The 21,257-nt window shown below is 33.8% G+C and overlaps 1 protein-coding gene across 1 annotated transcript; it reads right to left on the bottom strand.

Annotated features, from left to right (window-relative positions):
- Positions 1 to 15,483: 15,483 nt before the first annotated feature.
- On the bottom strand, positions 15,484 to 15,810 carry LOC147071563 (activity-regulated cytoskeleton associated protein 1-like). The gene has a single exon (XM_085947970.1). It carries the CDS (start codon positions 15,808 to 15,810, stop codon positions 15,484 to 15,486), a length of 327 nt encoding a protein of 108 aa, XP_085804096.1.
- Between the last annotated feature and the right edge of the window lie 5,447 nt (positions 15,811 to 21,257).

Raw genomic sequence — 21,257 nt, 5'->3', positions numbered from 1 at the left:
TGTATCACCTTGTCGGACTCCTTTGCTGATAGGAAATGCGCGATGGTTTATATAGATGTTGTTGCGCTACTGTATATATTATTGAAAATAGTTATATAGTGCCCGGGGATTCCTTGATTTCTGAGTGCAACGAGTATTGAAAATTCCTTTATGGAATCGAACGCTTTCTTATAGTCTATAAAACCCATGGATAGCGGCAGCTTGTATTCATGTTACCGCTCTGATTTCTCTGATGACTTAGATATGGTCCATAGTGCTGTATTCTCCTCTAAAGCTTGTTCTCCTGGCTGGTTCTCGTCTGGTACATATTGCAGACAGTTTGAGAGAATTTTATCTTAGTGGATTATTGGATTTGCATCTTTCTGCTTCCAAGGTAGGTATGGCATTTGCATCTTTATGATATTATGCCTATCTTTTTTATTATAGCAACTAGGACTTCTATCTCTCTGCCTCTAATAAATAAAGCCTTTAGAATGACGATTTTCAAAAAAACTCATTTTCCCCAAAAACGGAGTTGCATCCGTCTGCCTCTGAGGTACAGATATTATCTCTCTGGTTTCGATAATTGTATTGAATATTAATTAAATTTAAATTGTTCTAGCGATATACATGATCATTAACATTATATTGTTTTTTTTCTATCTATTCTATATTTTTAATGAAAATTTTGTTACGAAGTAGCTATAAAAAATAGATATTTTATTGATGGTGTAGTTAGTAGTGTTGTGTACTAATTTCTTCACAACTTCTTTATTATTCCATTATAAACATTTTTTTTGAATGTTTCTTATTTTGTAATGTACATATTCTGATCATTTATTAAAATATCAGTAATAATTTGCAAAAAAATATAAAAAATCATAATTAAATATTTTTAAATTATAAAAACTCCGTATAAAAAATATATATATCAATATGTCCCTATATTCCTTGTTAATATTTTTTATGCACGCTGTACTATTTTGCGTTAAATATTGCGCAATATCGATTTTTCCGTAAAAGAGCGTTATAACTATAGTTGTAATTAATAAAATCGTATAGAGTAAGAAAAATGTGACGTAAAACAAGGTTTCTATCTCAGAATATGAGTATGTTATGCGGAGTCAGTAATCTATTTCGTTCGCCCAAAAGCATGTTGAATCGAGTCGAAATATAAAGTGCGTAATATTATTCCAAATAAAAACGATTTTTGGATATTATCTCAGCTGTTAATTAATTAATCATCATTTATTTTTGATGAGAATATAGACTATAATAGAATCTTTTCGATTAACTCAAAATATATTGGAAAAAACTTACTCAGTTTTTCTGCTCTCCTGAACATTTGTGATTTCAGAGTTACAGCGGTTTTTCTGGGGCCCGTCGTATGGACCTCCACAGAGTGAAGGTTTGTATTAACAGATTGTATAAAATATTATTTACAGGACATATATTTGAATTTTATTAATTTTGTGTGTTCTACTGAACAAAAAAATGATATAATTATTTTTCCTTTTACAATAGATATTTATCTAAAAAGACAACACGCTATGAAATATACATTTAAAAAAAATAATGCCCTATCGCAATTTAAGCTCGGCCTAGAAACTGCCACTGTCACGACCTAGAGTCGGCAGGTTGTATGAAAGTATGGTGAAGCAGGCAGGTATGGTGAAAACGTATGGTGAGGCAGGCTGGTAATCAAGTTGCGGCTAAATTTTGACGTTTAAATTATATTATATGGGTACATTATAATGACCAAAGTAAATCCTCCGTGATGCCATGCATTTTTATTTTTTTTATCGCGTCGCTATTTTCTTGTAAGTGGTCGGCTATTTTTGGCCTGCTTCATTTAGTTGTAGAAGAAAGCCTATTACTTTCCCCTCTTTTTATTTAATACCTCTATGGTCACGACAGTCGAGCGTCTTAATTAAGAGATCATTTGGCATCGGCGTTTGTTTATCAATCGATATAATAATTACAAAAATATATTCCTGTAGGTACGTTAGATCAAAATACATATAGCCTAAGCCCACACGACGGTATGGTACTGGTTTTGACATTCTGTGTTGATTTTTAAAATAATTTAATACACATACACATGTTTTGTATCGTATTTGTACATTATTTTGTTGTGTATTTACTTGGAAGCCTTTTAAAAACGAAATACGTTAAAGACATATTAGGTATAAAGGCAATGGCGGCTGGCCCTTAAGGTCAAATGGTCAATGATCCTCTAAAAATAAATATCTTACAATCGACATATTAATATGTACAATGTCATATATAATTTTTGGGTTGGAATGTGTAGTCAGGTAAGTTACAAAACAGCAAAAGTAGCAGCAGTAAATCAGCAAAAATTAGATATGAATGCCAATATACCAAAAAAAAATCTTTCGTTGTGTGTACTCATGTGAAACGTATGTCTCACCATTGGCGAGATGCATTTTCAGTCAAAACATATTTTTTATTCTACGGGGTGTGTACACAGGTCACATGAGTAGTCAGATAAGTCAATATTTTGTGTGACTTACCTTACTACTCATAGTTGGATTACCTTCAAACGTCGTACCTACTCAGAGCCTGTCCACATGGCGTGTTTTAACGTGCGAGTAACAAATTCTCCAGGTATATGTGACCCAATTCAGCTGTCCACTAGCCCTCGCGCGTTTTGCCGTTGCGCGAGAGTCAAAACGCGCGAGCGCTTGTGGATAGCTGAATTGGGTCACATATACCCGGATAATGCGCGATTTGTCACTTGCGCGTTAAAATGCGCCATGTCGACAGGCTCTCAGTGTTGATTTTGGTGAATCTAGCCTATTTTAAATAACATATTTTGAGAAATTTTGAAAAAAAAATAACAACAGAACGTAATTAAAATAGTCACATTATAAATATGACTTATAAAAATAAGTATGTGTTTTATTTGGAAAAAATACGAAACTTACCAAATTTATTGAATTTGATTTATTTTAATCTAAAAATACGTACCTACATAATATCTAAACAAATAATCTTGCTTCTAGGTTAAACCTCATACTCCAATAACTTGTATGTTGCGGATTCAGATGACAGCATAAAAGATCCTGATTTTAATATTAAAGAATTATTACAGTCTAATTTACCATCTGATGATAGCGACATTGAAGAACCACACTCTTGATTCTCAAATAATGCTTCCACGATTACACATCACAACGATGTTTGAGACTGTTTAAAGGATGATATATAAGCCTTCAGAAATGATAAAGAAGTTAAACGAAAAACTAGAAAAGGTGACACAACAAGTATATGGGAAGTTATGAATACGAAAAAAAGTCGTATCAGACAAAGCAAACCAGGAAAACAAAGTTTTTGCTAAGTCACAGTTCAATATTACTTGATTATTGAACCGTTACGGAAACCAATTTGTAAAGGTTGTACAATATAAACTTTGGATGAAAATCACAACTTTTTTGAACATGTTTTGAAAAAAAAACGTAAGACTACTTCCGGTATACTTATTCAAGAAGATGCTAGAGGAAAAAATATCCCTAAAAATAAACAGCGAAGAAGATATCAAAATAGCAAAGATACATAATATACTCTCAATCCCATCATATGAGAGTCATTACTCTAGAAAAGACCCTGTCAGTGTCAGAAAATACTTACTGCCACATATGACAATAATTAAGATGTATTCTTAATATTTGAAGAGTATTAAGAATACATCTTAGTTATTGTCATATGTGGCAGTAAGTATTTATTGACACTGACAGGGTCTTTTCTAGAGTAATGACACAGAAATATTCCATAGCATGAACTTAACATTCACACGGCCAACTAAGGATACTTGCCAAAAACGTGCTTAACTTAATATTATACAAATTAAGAATTCCACAGACGATGAGGTAAGAAATAAAAATCGTGAGGAATTGAAAGAGCATCATGACGAAGCTGACTTTACATATTCAGCTAAGAGTTGTGATAAAAAGTACAGCTTACAAGATCCCTCTTGCCAAATTGTAACATTTGACATGCAGCAATGTGTCTGCACACACCAGGTGTAGAAAGTTGCCTGGCCTTTTACAAACCACAGCTATGAATGTTAAATTTGACAGCGCATGTTAGTGATAATAACTAGAGATTTTGCTAATTATGGTATGAGGCTCTTGCTAATAGAGAAGCTAACGAGCTAACGATATCGCTTCATGCCTGTTCTTACATACTTAATCAAAGGGATACATCGTACCGTGAGTGTAAAACCAAGTCATCTGCAAATTTTTCAATTTCGAGATTGAATGCAAAACAACTGCAAAAGTCGTAAAGTTGATAATGTAAAAGTGAAGTAACTGAAAGAACATGCAATATAATGTAAATATAAACAAAATATAATGGTTTTCATACAAAATGAAGACTTCAAACCCTAATACATCCAAAATATGTCTTTTGCAGATGCCTTGGTTTTACACTCACGGTGCGACATGTTAGCAGTGAAACATTCTGAGACTTTAAACAAAATTGATCACAAATTTTTTGGTCTCTGGCCACACACATAATATGGAGTGCGATAGTGACCATCGCATAATTGAGAAGAAGAAAGAGACATTTAGTGGAATGATCAAACATCCTTATGATTGGGCCAAATTAAATTGCGAGGCTGCAAAAAAAATCCTTTTAAAGTCACTGAAATGACTCGTGCAGATTTTTTTAACTACTGAGATCAATTAAAAAGACCATTGCAATTCAGAAAAATAGACACAGATGAAAATAAGTTTGTTTGGAACGTTTGGTAGTTTCAATTCAATACAAAAATGAACCAGGAATAGTGAAATTTAAAAGAACTCTCGACGAGATGACTGCATTTAAAAAAAAATCATATTATATAAGTCGAGACAAGACAAAAGATTTGATAGACTTACTTCCACACATTTCAACATATTATAGAGAAATTTATGAGTCACTTGAGACAGTCAAGGATTTTAACCTGATACAATTGAATAAATCCATACTGAAGTTTAATGATAACGATGAAACTTTATAATATTCACCTTTTTGTGCCTTTTCACTACTTAAATAACATTAAAGTTTAAAAAAAGTTATAAAATGCTAATTTTAAATTTGTATAGTTTGTTTAATAAACCAATGGGATTTATGTATAAAATATGTGTTTATTGCTAATATTAGTCGGATTTACTATGGAAAAATAATAATTTCACTTTGTGCATAGAAAAGTAAGTCAATCGTTTTTTTGTGCAAATCCAGTTAAGTCAATTCCCTTTTTTTAAAACCAATTAAGTTTTAACCTACCTATAACAGTTTCTAGCACTTACTCTATGATGCAAAAAAGCCATATTGCAATACGTCTTTTAAGTATACAACGAAAAGGCAAATTAAAATAATATATTCAAAATTGACTTACCACTTTTTCGAGCCTAAGGCGGCCAATGATAAAAGGTACTTACAATTTATCACTATTAAGACATGCATAAGAACTGAGAGCCCATAGACTAGTTAGTAAAACTCCACCACAACGCGACTGATTTTCGTCTGAAATGAAATAAGTAAATTATTTTAGTAAGTACGCAAATAATGTTTAATATCTTATATACGTATTTTTCAGCACTTCTTGGTGGATAATATTTTTATTGACCCGAGTTAATTCACTTGCTAGAGAGCTTCTCATTTAAATGGGAATAATGGAGCAACAATCAACTCGATGATGCGGAGTGTCTGAATGCCGCAATTCGACATTGCATTCTGACAAGGCTGGCTTATGGTAGATAGTCATGATACCTTACGACTGCATGGTGCCCTCAGTCTTGGGCAACTGTTCTTGAGAAATTCCCAGTCACAAAAAAAAAATTATGCTTTACCTTAACATAAAACGCAGGGTCTCGTGATAAGCATAATTAATTAAGACCGTGAGTGGTTTGGTGGGACCATTATCAGTGGTTAAACACTTTACTCTTTTGGCATTATGAGAGATACATTTTTAACATATTATGTACTATTATACGGGTATCCATATATGCCCCATGTTAGTTTCGTTCTGTAAGCAATCTCGTTATACGTACCTCCGACGATTGACATTTGTTGTCTGAAGTACCTAGATATAGTTGTTAACCCGCTCGATTTGAGTGCCATTTATGAGAATTGCTTTTCGGTCAGCAAAGTAGTATATCATAACTTTACTGTATTTTTGAGACATGTATCTTTAATCAATCAACTTTACATTAACGAAACAGTTGACATAGTGGGACCGTATAACCAATAATATAGACAGTAGCGATTTATTCTTCTGCACTGGAAGTTGAAGAGGTTAATATTTATTTTATGTTATCTAATGTTTTTATTTCTTGCAGCATTTAGTATGTTACAATAAACATCCTATCCACGAAGCGTCTAGTGGTTTTCATGCACGAGCAGCGGGAATTATAGTATAGTTGTATGTTACATTTCGTCGCTATAGGACTGGTTTTCCGAAAATCCGTTTTTGTCGAAATCGACCTCTTAATGCAGAATGTTTTTTTGTATCTAATTGGACGAGAACCATCCCTTTCTTTAGATTACTTTGTAATGGTAATGAAGACATCATTCATATGCTGTAAAAATAACAATTTAAATATCTCCATGTATTTAAATATAGGATTATGAAATTTGTTTTTCGTCTCCTGAACATTTGGTCTATTCGGGAAACCAATCCTACATCAACGAATTCATAATAAATACTCTTACGGTTATAAAAAAGTTTGACCATCCAGGGAAAACCTCCTCTTATTCCTACTGAGTGACTTAAACTAGGGTCTTTCTTTCCGCAATTAACAAGCCGTCCAGATGAATCAAGTGTTTCGGCTAACGGATGAAAAACTGGAATATGAATAAGTAAAGCAAATAAAATACAAAGCGAAAAATAAATCCTCGATGATGATAATAATATTATGCGTTGTGTACTTAGAGAGTAGCGGGGAACCTACGGTACGCGTTTTCAAAAACCAAGGATCTTATACATTAAGGGCTGAACACGATTCTATGCAACTATTGATGTAAACGTTTGCTAAGGCTGACGATAAAATTAACTTAAGGAGGGACATGCTCGTCGTAGGTCAAAATTGAGTTTTTATTGTATTTTCACACCATGATCCTGGACACTCCTTAAACGTTGTAGATAATCTATTTATATAATTTTGAAGCCTTATTATCCTTCATATTTATTTTAAACATTTGATGACTGCATAAAGTATTTTTGTAACATAAAATAGTATACTTTTAAACCTCTCGCTCTAATGTTTTAGAATATAGTCATATTTCGGTACATAACTGTGCAGTGGTGTTAGGGTTTTTTACATTTATTAATTTTTAAACGCATTTATAAAATTATTAGTATAATTTATTATGATATAATTTTTGTAAAATATTCAGGATAAAAAAATTATATTGATAATCTCTGTGATCCCAAATTTGACAAGAATTAGACATTTTATTATTCAAAAATCGGCAAGATTTACACATCTGAAGATAATTCTAAACATATTTATTATAAGCTATGTTTTTGGCTATTCAAGTGTGATAAACATTCTACGAATAATGATTGCTTTATAATAATTATTGACCTAAGAATAAGGTATTGTTTTTTTGAAATACGCCATTTCTTTTGTCATTCCCCAGTGGTTAAGCTACAACATACGGCCGTAGCCATAAATTGATAAACTATGTGCGAGTGAGTGACCCGGGATACAGAGTGCTTCAAGAGTTCAGGAAGACTACGTCTGCTCACTAAGCCTTTAAGGTAAGTGCCTGGCGTCCCGCAGTCTACTCCACCTATATAAACATCTAAGTATACAGTCCATTAAAAAATATCACTACGAATAAAACAGAATAACTCACCCATTTTAGCCGACAATGCTTCTCCGATAAATACAACAAGCAATACAAAAAATTGTATTCCATTACTTCTGTGAAGGTTGTTGATCATGATAATTATAAATCACTCACAATATATTACTTAATATAAAGCGGTTAAACTTAAGAAATTACTAAGTTAGGTACTATCAGTTTATTTGTAACATCAATACAAGTGTTTGCCTTGTTAGATTATAGTGTACGTGTTTATAAACATTCGTAAATTATTACTTGGTTAAGATTTTATTATGTGGAAACAATTGATTTGAAATTCTTAAAACAGTTGAAATTTTTATTTTCTATGAAGAATATAAATTAGGAGCGGTAGTGTAACTTTTAAAAGTATACAATATTAATTGCCGATATTAAAACGTAATCTTGCTTGCAACATTTAAATTTGAGAGCAAATAAAAAACCCTGCATGGCAACCCTACAAAAATATTAATTTTCTCATGTTTACACAACGGTCCACATGCTAAACATTGGTAAAATATTACTTGGTTAAAATTTAAATATTTGGAAACAATTGATTTGAAATACTTAAAACAGTTGTAATTTTTATTTTCTATGAAGAATATAAATTAGGAGCGGTAGTATAACTTTTAAAAGTATACAATAACAATTGCCGATATTAAACCGTAATCTTTATTTAGATTTAAATTTGAGGGATATTAAAAAACCTTGCATGTTGACCTGTAAAAAATATTAATTTTCACATTTTACTATTACAACAAATACATTATTAACGGCCCACATGCCCGACGTAGGTCAAAATGGAGCTTTTATGGTATTTTCAAATCGTTAGCCTGAACATTTTTTAAACGTTGTATAATAAGTATTCAAAATTATTTAAATAGATTATCTACAACGTATATAAATAGTTTTTTTATTACAACGTTTAAAGAATGTTCGTTATAATGCTTTTAAAATACCGTAAAACCTCCATTTTTACCTACGTTGAACATGTGGCCCAGAAAAGCGGTTTCGGGGTAAGGCTTGTTTCTTCTATTTTTAATTTTTTTTTTTTTTTTCGACCATGTCCGATCCTAATAGGATCATATGGGCCTCCACAGAGTAGAGGTTTTGTATTAACAGATTTTTTTTTACGAGAAATGGATGTCAGCCACTTGCTCAACCTATAAGGTCCATACCCTGACTCACACACATATTGAAAAACAATATGTGTACTTGCCAGACCCAGGATTCGAACCTGGGACCCACGGCATGATAGTCCAACGCTTATGCCGCGCGGCCACCGTGGGTGTTAATAACTTAATAAGGATATATTTCTCTATTTTATTTAATACGGTTTTAATAACACACCTTTGTTTCTAAATGTAACGTTGTGAACGTCTTAAATTTATAATTTGTCATGTTCACTACTTATATGAAAAAATAAATAAAATTTGAATTTAACTGAGATTTGAATTTAGGCCGATTTTTTCGATCATAGTACGGAGAAATAATGGCGATTGGATGAAATGTGTACACCATACCTAATTAAGATTTGATATAAATAAAAAGGATTTCAAGTTACTTATACACATTTAATTTTTATATAAAAATTGATGTTTTTGAATATAATATAAAAAATATTAAAACTATGAATTGTTCAAAAATCTCTTCATTACAACCTACAAATAAAAAAAGAAAGGAAGGAACAAATTGATTAATTGCAGTACAAAAACAGGCAACCAATTCCGCCATCTTGGATAGCGACAATTTTACGCAAACAAATATCACGTGGACTGTACGTGTGCTTAAACTTCGTAAGTGTTTGTAATTTTTTGTAGTGTATCACGCAATGTCAGCCATATTTGTAAACTGTTCTGATTGCCATGATTTGTACATATGAGGGTATACTTGCAAAAGCGCCACTGTTTACTTTTTGTGAATTGTCAGTATCAATAAAAAACGATTCAGAGGTTTATTTTGATGGAAAACCAAAAAACATTAGGATGTTAGAAAGCACAGAACAGATAAAAAATATAATACCGATATGCTATATTCAATACGCCGCATGGTGAAGCTAGCTTTTGAATGTGTGAGTATCCTACGAAAATGAAGCACGCATTATGCACGTGCAACAGTGTGTGTAATACACCAACATTAAATGAGCGTAAATACATAAACCGAGAGCAGTTTTCAGTATTCGACGTAAAACGTATTCTAAACACGTATGTAAGTTTAACCCGGATTCTTTCTTACTCGAGTCGGTTACCTGCTATCGCCTTACCCGTTGTGTATTTCAGTTCCCATTATTTCTGAGTTCCCTGGTCGAAAGTGTATCTCCAATTTACCGATAATAATGGTGTCATTCATATATGTACTGGATAAGTAAATATTTAAGTTTTTTTGGCAGTGGCGGGTTTGCACGTAACCGTTAAACAGTGGTGGGTTTGCAGCGCACAATATTGATCAGCGGCCGTTTTGCTCGAAACTATGTTCAAACTGACAGTTCATCTTGCCATCATTATTTTAACCCACTCATGACCGGTTAATTTTTTTCATTGAGCATCGATTGAAACTAGAATATAATATAAACTGTTTCTTGTGTTAATAGTTTTGCATGACATTTTCATAAAACAGATTACGAAGGCAATTCATAATTACAATTATGATATTTTTGACTTGTTTCATGTAAGTATTGAACCCTATTTACATTTAATTTGTAGCTTAATCATGCAAGGATTACAAAATAACTTACATATTATCGTAATGTAGGTATACCTACTTATGATAATATGTATTAGAGTGAAACAATGAAAACAAGATAAATATAAAATAGGTAGGTACCTACTATATTGTTAGAAACAGTTTATTTTAAAAATATATTAAAATATTATATAGCCATACAAAATAAAACGAGTTTGATTTTTTTTTTCATAAAACGAATTAAATTTTTTTCGAATATCGTTAATGTATAATTTTCAATTTCAATTTCAATTTCAATTTTAATTTATTTTACATATTGTGGACATTACAAATTATAAGTTTAAGACGTTCACAACATGACATTTAGAAACAAATAAATATTATTAAAACAGTATTATGTAATATTAAGTTATTCTATAGTATAAATGTGTAAATACAAAAAATATGAAGTATATTATAGGTACAAGGAAGTACACCGGATGAGTTAAGCAGACCCTATTTTAAGAATTTATAAAATAACGTCCACCTATACTCATTCTCACGTAGATGGAATATATCAAAATCCGAAGCAATTTGGTTGAACAGAGTTATTGCTCTCCCAATTGGCATCACCAATGGCAGGTTAGTTCTGCTCCTCGGAAGAACAAACAACTGATGCTCCCGATTTCTAAGATAGTTATCAGGGACACACAAGTCAATATTACCAAGAATGGCAGAGTTCTCATTCACACCACGTATTAGTCGAAAAAAATACGTGGCCAAATATTGATATCTTCTAGCACTTAAACTACAGTATGTAAGCATACCTAAGAGAAAGTCAGTTGGATAAAGCCATGGATAGTATCCATATAACCTCAAATAAAGGAGTCTCAAAAATTTCTTTTGAACTCGCTCCACCATAAGGTCATATTTCAACTGATGCGGGGCCCAAACAATCGACCCACTCTCAAGCTAGCTTCTCACTAAGGAATTATAAAGAATTTTTAATACAGTAACATCCGAAAAGACCCGGGAAGTACGCAAGACGAAGCCCAACATTTGTAGCGCCTTTTTACAAATGATAGCTATATGACCACTAAATGACAGCTTAATGTCAAACGTAATGCCAAGATCCCTTACAGATGGTATTCGCGAAAGAACTCTGCCATGCATCGAATATTGGAAAAATAATACTCGCGAGGTTCTGGTAAATGATAAAATATTGCATTTTTCAATATTGAAGTCCAGTTTGTTACGCCTGCCCCAATCTAATATATTGTCTATATCAAGTTGGAGTTGACGACAATCATCCAAGGTGACAACTTCCATGAAGAGTTTCAGGTCATCAGCGAACAACAAAAACATAGCATTTTTAATGACCATTGCTATGTCATTTATAAAAATCGTAAACAGCAATGGCCCCAAGTTTGAGCCCTGAGGGACACCAGAAAATGTATTGAACATCTGTGACTGATAGACGCCATACGATACGTATTGTTGACGATTCCTAAAATAGCTCCCGAATAGCTTCAGAAAACGATCGGACAATCCAATTAGTTGGAGTTTTTCCAACAGGATGTCGTGATCGACTCTGTCAAACGCTTTTGAGAAGTCATTGTAGGAACAGTCAACCTGATGGCCTCTATCTAGTGCTGACGAAACATAATCTACAAATACCATCAGGTTAGTTTCCGTTGATCGGCCAACTCTAAATCCATGCTGCTCATTCATTATAAATGATTCAATTTTTGGATAAATCATGTTATGCATGATCATCTCAAGAACTTTTGCGTGTGCCGAGAGAACAGCCACCGGCCTGTAGTTTTCCACTGATGACTCAGCACCACTCTTATGGATTGGAGTAACCTTTGACATCTTCCACAATTCGGGAAAGATACCCGTCTCCATCACAAGATTAAATATATATGAAAGCGGGCCTTTGACAAAGTCAATACACCCCTTTAAAAAAATGTTGGGAGATTATCCGGCCCTAAAGATCGTGTGTTCTTTAGCTTTTTAATGAACCTAAACACAATAGCAACATCAATCGGAAGGATATCAATAGATTGGGCACCGCGTGATGGTTTTCTTGACATTGAGGCAACATCCAGATTCGGACTACTACTTGCGTAGACAGACCTAAAGTGACCGGCAAATGCCTCTGCCACTCTAGATCCGGTCACCTCTTCGCCTTTCCAACTCATTGAATTGGCAAACCCACCATCCCTTCTTAAAGATTTAACATAGTCCCAAAACGATTTAGAATTTTCGCGGATGCAATTTTCTACCGTTTCTATATGCGTTCGATAGGCCAGTCGAACAGCTTGCCGCACTCTTGAGCGATAAAGACTAAACATTTCATAGTCTTGCTGAATATGCTTAGTCTTCCAAGTTCTATGGTAATAATGTTTGACCCTAATGTCCCCGATAATTTCCCGAGAAAACCACCTCGGGTATCGCCTTCCACCACGACATGGCGACTTCCTTGTAAAACACTGGTCAAAAATATTATAAATAATGTTGTAAAAGTGCTGTACCGCGTCATTTACGTCACAAATTTCATACAACTCACTCCAATCTACCTCACCCAATAATGAGTAAAGTAAATCGAAGTTTCCCCCTTCAAACTTCCACCCCCTCTGCAGATTTATTCTGTGTGAGGGAATGTTAGTCCTCTGAATGAGAGTTGGACGAAAATCGTGTAAAAAGATAAAGTAGGGTTACTATTCCGAAGTCAGCTACTTGGTAACCTCGGGGTTTCCACATTTGCCACCCATTCCTTTATAAATGAGTGACGTGCCCAATTTTCAGCCTTCAGAACAGTATCAGTAACGTCAGAAGGGATACCCACCTTGAATGATGCGTAGTCCTCTCTTGATTTAATCCGTACTACTGTAAATTCAGCGGTACATAACTTTTTTAAATATGTCAGGAGATCATTGCTAGTAGTGTCTCGGTGAAACGGGTGAAAATGATAGTGTTTCATCACCGGCTTAACCCGTCCTTCGAGACTTCCACGTACGGCGACTCGGCGTTTCCGTGAAATGGTAGCCCATCCGTCGTCTGTTTTTGTTTTTGCTGCTGAGGTCTTATCTGAGGCCTTATCACACGGTTTTATTATTATAGGTTGTGAAGATGTTTCTACATTATTTGGCACGGTACTGGGCCCTGGTTTAATATATGATCCTTCACATCCTTCATATAACGGTAAATTTAGGTACTTCCTTAATAAATATTATAAGGGGTTCGTTGTGTTGTTGAAGGCGAAACTATGGCGAAACCTGAGCCCGTACCTGGCTCACCACAATAGCTCACTGTACACTGATAGGGTTACGGGAAGCCACATATACCATTTTCAGTGTAAGCAAGACTACTGTGTTGAACAGGGTTTTAGCAAGAATAGCTCACTGTGGTTTGATAGGGTTACGGGAAGCCGCATATACCATTTTCAAACCAAGCAAGACTAGTATGCTGAGTCAAGGCCAAGCTGGTTCAAGGTTAACTGATTTGTTCACGGCCGTCTTCGCCTTATATTCCCAACCAGGCGACCCTCTCCTCGCCGTCCAGCTGATAAGACCGGTGTGTAGTGGGAACGCGCTGTGATGAGGGACGCCCGCGTTGACTGTAGGCGACGGCCGATGTACGAGTGAGAGGTCCCGCGCTACAATCTCCCCCTCTGGATCTGATAAGCATCCCGCTGAAGATCCAGAATCTGTCTCTTGATGTTTGTTCTAAGCTGATCCTTTCTTCGGTCTTCCCCGTTTTCGTAGAGGAATTACCGGTCCTGGTAATGGGGTTACCATCCCGTTGTGGAGCAAGCTTGGAACCGAAGCCTGTTGATGCGTTGCTAAGTACATGCGACGCAATTCGTACGGCGTCTCCCGGGTCTGGTTCAGGGTCTGGCCTACGTTTGTGGTCGGCATATTGCTTTCTAAACTCCTGCTGATTGTCATGCACTGCCCTAGTGCGTCTGGGACTTCCGGTGAGTTGGAGTAGATTCGGCGTTATCTCGGGTATAACATTCTCTGACTCCGTTATCGAGTAGTTTCTCTCTGTGTGTGTGAGTAGACAACCAGCATATTCTACCGGTTGCTCTTCCTTGCCCTCCCCCTGGAGTGAAACAGCCCCTGATGCATTTGATGTAACCAGTTCGGTGGTGGTGTTGAGGCAGTGTTCTGTTTGTCTGGCAGGTTGTGGACTGGCTTCAAATACCAACTTGTGATCTTTTAATAATTTTCCCAGACTTTCTTGCTGGTCGTTTGAGAGATTTCCTATGGAAACCATTGCCAGGTCTATGCTTGAGAATCTCTCTCTATTAGCTTGTTGTGGAGTACCGGTTATCGGGCTCAAGAAAATGTCCGTTCCGTATACTCCAAACTCTTCACTCGGTATTGGTTTCTCTGTTGAGAGGTCGGCCATCGCCATCTGAGTGTCTGCGGTTGTTGGTCGGTAGCGGGCCTTGGTGTCACATGGTCCTTGTGCATTAACTGAACAGAAACTTAGCTTTATCGGTGATAATGGTTGCTTTTTTGGGCAACTCGGGCAGTTGGATCTCATGACGCCAGGTTTGCCGCATCCGTAACATGCAAACTTGTCGGCTATGCGTGTCTCGATGTTCTGTTCGGTTGGGTTACTGTTATGTTGTACCTTTTTCTGGCATGCCTCACTTTGGTGTCCCTTCCTGTAGCACAACAAACAGAATGGAGCTGGCGTGTGGTGATTCTCATCCGGTTGCATTTTGTATGATTTTTCTCTCAGCTTGTCCTCGATCTTTCGAGCCCTTTTGATGAGATCGTCGAAACTTTTGATAGTGTTTCGCGGCATTCCATCGCGTATTTGTATGTGCAGTTGACCAAATATCATGTCAATCTGCACTGATTCCGCGTGTGCCGGGGCCGGGAGTTCTGCTAACAGAGCTCTTTTTTGGTTGATGAATAGATCAGTCAGTTCGTTTGCTTTCTGACTGATCGTGCATAACTCTGTGTATACCTAGTACGCGTGCCTTTTGGGTGCAAAAGCGAGCCTAAGCCCCGCCATTGCATCCTCCCAGGAAGTGATGGTATCTTTCACTCCCATCCACCATGTAGCAGCATGTTTTTCCAATAGAAGCTGTAATCCAGTCAGTGAATTATACTCGTTGATGTGTTCAATCGTCCTGAACACAGTCGCGGTTGCGATGAATGCTTCCACTTGGCTGCTATTGTTGGTTCCATCGTATCTTGCTGTACACTGCGCAAAACTTCTATGTTTTGCGTCTTTTGTCAGCTCTTTTATCAAATCCTTAAACTGTTCGTTTGTCAGATTTACGGTCGCCATTTTCACTTTCAGCCACTAGTTGGGGTTTAGCCACAGTTTCTTGCAACTATGGTTGAAGGTTTTTCCGACATCCGATTTGGTGAATTTTTCGAAGAGTATCTCTAACAAAAACGTGTTCAATATACAAAAAAATATCGCCAATTTGAAAACAATTAACACTGTAGGTATTGGTTTTGGATAGATAGTTCGGTACCTTTAAACATTTTTACGGAAAACTGATATATATGTTATATTTGAGGTGAGTTAGGGTAAGTGCGGCATAGAAATCGATTAGATGAACTTTGAGCTGATGGTGATTCTTAACGGATTGTAATATCTCTTTGAAATTTTTGTTGACTTCTAAACAATGTATCCCTTTTTCAATCACTATAATCATAACATTAAAATATTTAATGGTTAATCATAATTCAAACGTTTTAATGTAACAAGGCGAATAGACGCTCTTACCCCCCCAGTTGGGGTAAGAGCGTCTAGTTGCATTATCTCTCAAATTATTATCAATAAACGAAATATGACAACACAAGAATTATCGAATGTTTGAAGTACAACATTTTGATAGTTCATGCATGTAAATTTCATTAAAAAATAGAATATATTTAATGAAATCAAAAAAATTGGGTAAGTGCGGCATACTTAGTGCTAGGGATGTGACTGTGGTAAAATAAAAAGAACAAATATTTTTTTTGATATTTTATTTGCCGGAACGTTTTATGTGTAGGTACAACATAAAATCCTTATAAGTTGATTATTCCTTAATTGTAATACGAAAACACTTCGTATAAAATTTACCAAAATCGATAAAAATAGTTTTGAAAAATCACATGTCAAAGATTTGAATAAGTTACATACAACGTAAAATTGTTAACAGTTACCTCCTTATTCATTAATTGTAAAAGGAACACATACAAAATTTACCAAAATTGATAAAAATAGTTTTGAAAAATCACATGTCAAAGATTTGAATTAGTTACATACAACGTAAAATTGTTAACAGTTACTTATTCATTAATTGTAATAGGAACACATAAAAATTTAACAAAATCGATAAAAAAAAGTTTTGAAAAATCATATGTCAAAGATTTGAATAAGTTAAATACAACGTAAAATCGTTAACAGTTACTTATTCATTAATTGTAATAGGAACACATATAAAATTTACCAAAATCGATAAAAATAGTTTTGAAAAATCACATGTCAAAGATTTGAATAAGTTACATACAACGTAAAATTGTTAAAAGTTACCTTCTTATTCATTAATTGTAATAGGAACACATACAAAATTTACCAAAATTGATAAAAATAGTTTTGAAAAATTACATGTCAAAGATTTGAATTAGTTACATGCAACGTAAAATTGTTAACAGTTACTTATTCATTAATTGTAATAGGAACACATAAAATTTAACAAAATCGATAAAAAAAAGTTTTGAAAAATCATATGTCAAAGATTTGAATAAGTTAAATACAACGTAAAATCGTTAACAGTTACTTATTCATTAATTGTAATAGGAATACATATAAAATTTACCAAAATCGATAAAAATAGTTTTGAAAAATCACATGTCAAAGATTTGAATAAGTTACATACAACGAAAAATCGTTAACAGTTACTTATTCATTAATTGTAATAGGAACACATATAAAAATTATAATAATCGGGATTTTTTTTTTTAAATCACATGTCAAAGATTTGAATTAGTAACTTAAGAATTATTTGTACCTAAGTATAATGATGACTTTTTTATTTTACTTAATATATACTTTGTTTTTTTTACATCTCACTGAATTTTAAAAGTATTAAAGTTCATTTTAAATATAATTTCTCCCCTACGTCCAGTTGTAGGAGTTGGTAGTACTGAAATTATATAATAATAAAAAGGTGAAATTTATCGTTAATTATTACATTTCGGTTAAAAGGATGAATCCCTCTCTTTTTGAAACCATTTCTTATAACTTCAGAGTCAACTTTTGTCCAGGTTTCCCTAATAATTTTCGAAAATTCATTTTTTGGGAGTTTTGAACCCACGTGCAGTCTGCCATTTTACCAAAGACTCGTCCCAGGCAGATTTCATGGATTTTATAACACTCAAATCCAATGGTTGGAGCAAATGACTAGAGTGAGGAGGCAATTTCAAAATGGTTACATTATTTTTTTTGCCTCTTCTATTACGTTGATGGTCACATAAGATTTGTGACCATCAAAAATCAACAACGTAGGCCCAGATGTATCTATTTCTTTTACAAAATGATTTTTGAAATAATTTTCAAAAACTGCAGACTCCATCCATCCATTTTTGGTTGCAACATATCTTGTGCCAGAATTTTGGGTTTTATCAGTCCATTCATCCCATACATACTTCCCCTTAAATACGATCAGGGGTGAAATTTTATCCCCTTTCGCATTGCATCCTAAAAATACTGTCGTATTCTCTTTTCCTGCAGAACTGATCGTCCTTGTGGAAGGAAATCCAATTTCACCCAGAACTTTGGTTCCACTTGGGTCTTTTGAAAAACTAGTTTCATCAATATTATATATAATATTTTCTGGTCTATTTTTAGGCACAAATTTGTAAGTATGCCTTCAAGTAGATCATAGTATTCGTTGATAATAAAGGGATCACAAATTTTCTTCCTTGGATATTCGACGGCTTGAGGTTTTTTTATGGAAAATTTGTGTCTTTTACAAAATGCTCTGTACCAATCTTGGCCGGGAATTCCATTTTTGAATGGTGTTTTCAAATTATTTTTTACAACATATTGCGAAACTAGTTCAATAACTTCTTTTTTCGTTAAAGCAAATCCTTATTTCCGTGTAAATTCTCTGCAATTTTTCCTTCAATTTCATGTGATAGAGCAGCTGTTGTTCGTCCCATAGTTTTTGACTTTTCACCTCGCCTCCCAATTACCTGAGACATAATGGTCATCCTCGGTATTTTATATTGTTTGAAAGCTTGGTAACCACTTATACGACCACTTTTTACTTCTTCAACTGCTTCAAAGAGTTCGTCCTTTGTATAAGAAGCAGCCCTGTTTGTCTTCCGAACATAATTTCTTGGCATTTTGGAATCTGAAACAAATTATTCTCCAATTTAACTAAAATATTGATAAAAGTGAATTTGTCAATATAAAATATAGTGACTATATGCGAAATTAAATTCATTTATTACTTGTCGAGGAAATCAATGTGATAAAAAATACCTTCGCCCCACAAAATAAATAAATAAAAAAAATGTATATTACCACTGAAATCGGTTATGTACGTTATTACTTATAGTATTGTACGTAAGTATAGGCTAGAATTTGAAATAAATAATAAGTACTAAATAAAATGAGGCGTAGAGTTACAAAACCCGCTCTGGGCCATTTAAAAAAAATAGTTTTGAAATTGTATCATTCGTTAATATGAATGATAATGAATTTTAATTCAATTATCTATGTTTATTAATATATCGTACTTGTAGATTAGCTTAGTAATAATAACGATACATAGTTAACAATGCTGTGCTATCTTGTAGAAAATTTTTACAATAAATTTAAAAAATCCCACTATTACCTATTTGTATATAAAAAGTAGACTTTTATTTGTCGTATTTGGTTTTCTGAATTTAATACTATAAAATAACTAATAAACCTAAGTAGATTATAAATAATATTGCTTCAAAATATGATCATTTTATTTTTACATTTAATAAATAGGTTGGTAGGTAAAGTAGGTTTCCCACATTCATGGAATTTGAGTGACATGTAATGGGGTGATTAGTTATTTAAAGGCAGGTACTTAATTCTTCTGGGTTTTTTCATTTATGCTATTGATATTATTAAATGTGTTATTGTTATTCTAAATAAATAATAATGCTTTGTATCAACACAAAGCATTTTATTTCCAAGACAAGTACATACCTAGGTAAGAATAGCTACAAAATATTTTCTAGATAAAGTAAATTCTAAAATATATTAGATGGGTACTTAATTAAAATAAATACGGACCTCTACTGAACTATCATCTCCTGTCGACAATGTACCACTGTGCACCAAACAGCGCTCTTTTTAAAAAAATTCCGCGTCGAACGCCGCTTATTAATATCCCCAAAACAGTTTTTCGTGATTTACTCAAAACTCAAAGTCTCTGGAGCGGATTTAGTAACTCTACGCCTCAAATTAGAAGTTGTGAAAAAATGCTACACATTAGTTACAAAAATTAATATTTTATGATTGCATGGCACATTACTAGCTAAAACTTATCCATACAAAAATATAACAGTGCATGGGGGAAGAGCGTCGGACGCTCTTACACTATGATATTTTTTGGCGGGGGAAGTGTGTCTAGTATAATAAAACATAACCATTGGCAATAATCGCAAATATTGTTGTTTTTATTTAATAAAACGCAATTTTTTATAGTACTTATTCCACTTTTAAAAGTGGAATAAGTACTATAAAAAATTGCTTTTTATTAAATAAAAACAACAATACAATGCAGTTCCACCATGAATTGACAGTTAACAAAATAAAAGAAAATAATCGCAAATATTAAATTTAGACAACAAAACATCATTTAAGATAAAGGTAGTTACCAAAAATCACTTGTTTAGGACGAAAGATTGTCGAGATACAGATCGATTAAAAAAACGTGTCGATCTCGGCCGTTGACTTCAAATAACTGACAATATTTGAAATGTCATACTGACCTTAAACAATGCTATTATACTGCCATCTTTGGATGGTGTGTGTGTATTTACATGTGTAATAGATACCTACAGATGTCACAACTTATATTTAAAACAGTAAAAAGTTATTGACTATAGACTCTCTTACCCCGTAGACGCACTTACCCTAACTGTCTGATCTGTCTAATCTGTTTTCTGTAAATATGTTTATTCTGATCAAAACAAAACTATTACATACTTACCATAAATTCAAATGAAATAAAAATTTATATATTTTTTTTTAATATTGTTCTGAATGTGTTGATAAATATGTATATTCTATTTAATTAAATCTGCTCTTCGTAAATATTTTTATTCTGATGACAACAAAATTATTACTCAAGTAGGTATCATAGATTCAAATGACAAAATTTCTATTTTTTTAACATGTCGTCGCTATAGGATTTGTTTCCCGAATAGACCAAATGTCAATTTTACAGGAGACGAAAAACAAATTTCATTGTCGAATATTTTAATATCAGTAGATGTATCAGACATTCTTTTTACACTGTATGATTGCAACATTATCTAAGAATAGATTCCAAGAATAATATACTGGTATAAATCATTAAATGCACAGAAAATGCGTTTTATTTACAGGTACTCACTGTGGATATTCGGGAAATTAATAGCGCTCTCTCAGAATAATGGATATTCGGGACAAAACATGGACGTTCGGGATTTGAGACCGTAGCGTATTGCTGCACGGCCCACAGATTACTGAGTTGTCAAAAAGTACGC

This window comes from Rhyacophila brunnea, unplaced genomic scaffold (assembly GCF_057557595.1).
Source record: "Rhyacophila brunnea isolate RB1 unplaced genomic scaffold, BYU_Rbru_1.0 scaffold_20, whole genome shotgun sequence".
Lineage (NCBI taxonomy): Eukaryota > Metazoa > Arthropoda > Insecta > Trichoptera > Rhyacophilidae > Rhyacophila > Rhyacophila brunnea.
Note: the sequence above shows the minus strand (reverse complement) of the source record. Positions and strands in the feature narration are given on the sequence as shown.

What these genes read in the sequence shown, in the direction of transcription:
- LOC147071563 (XM_085947970.1), bottom strand. Translation starts at nt 15,810, where the DNA reads ATGGCGACCGTAAATCTGACAAACGAACAGTTTAAGGATTTGATAAAA.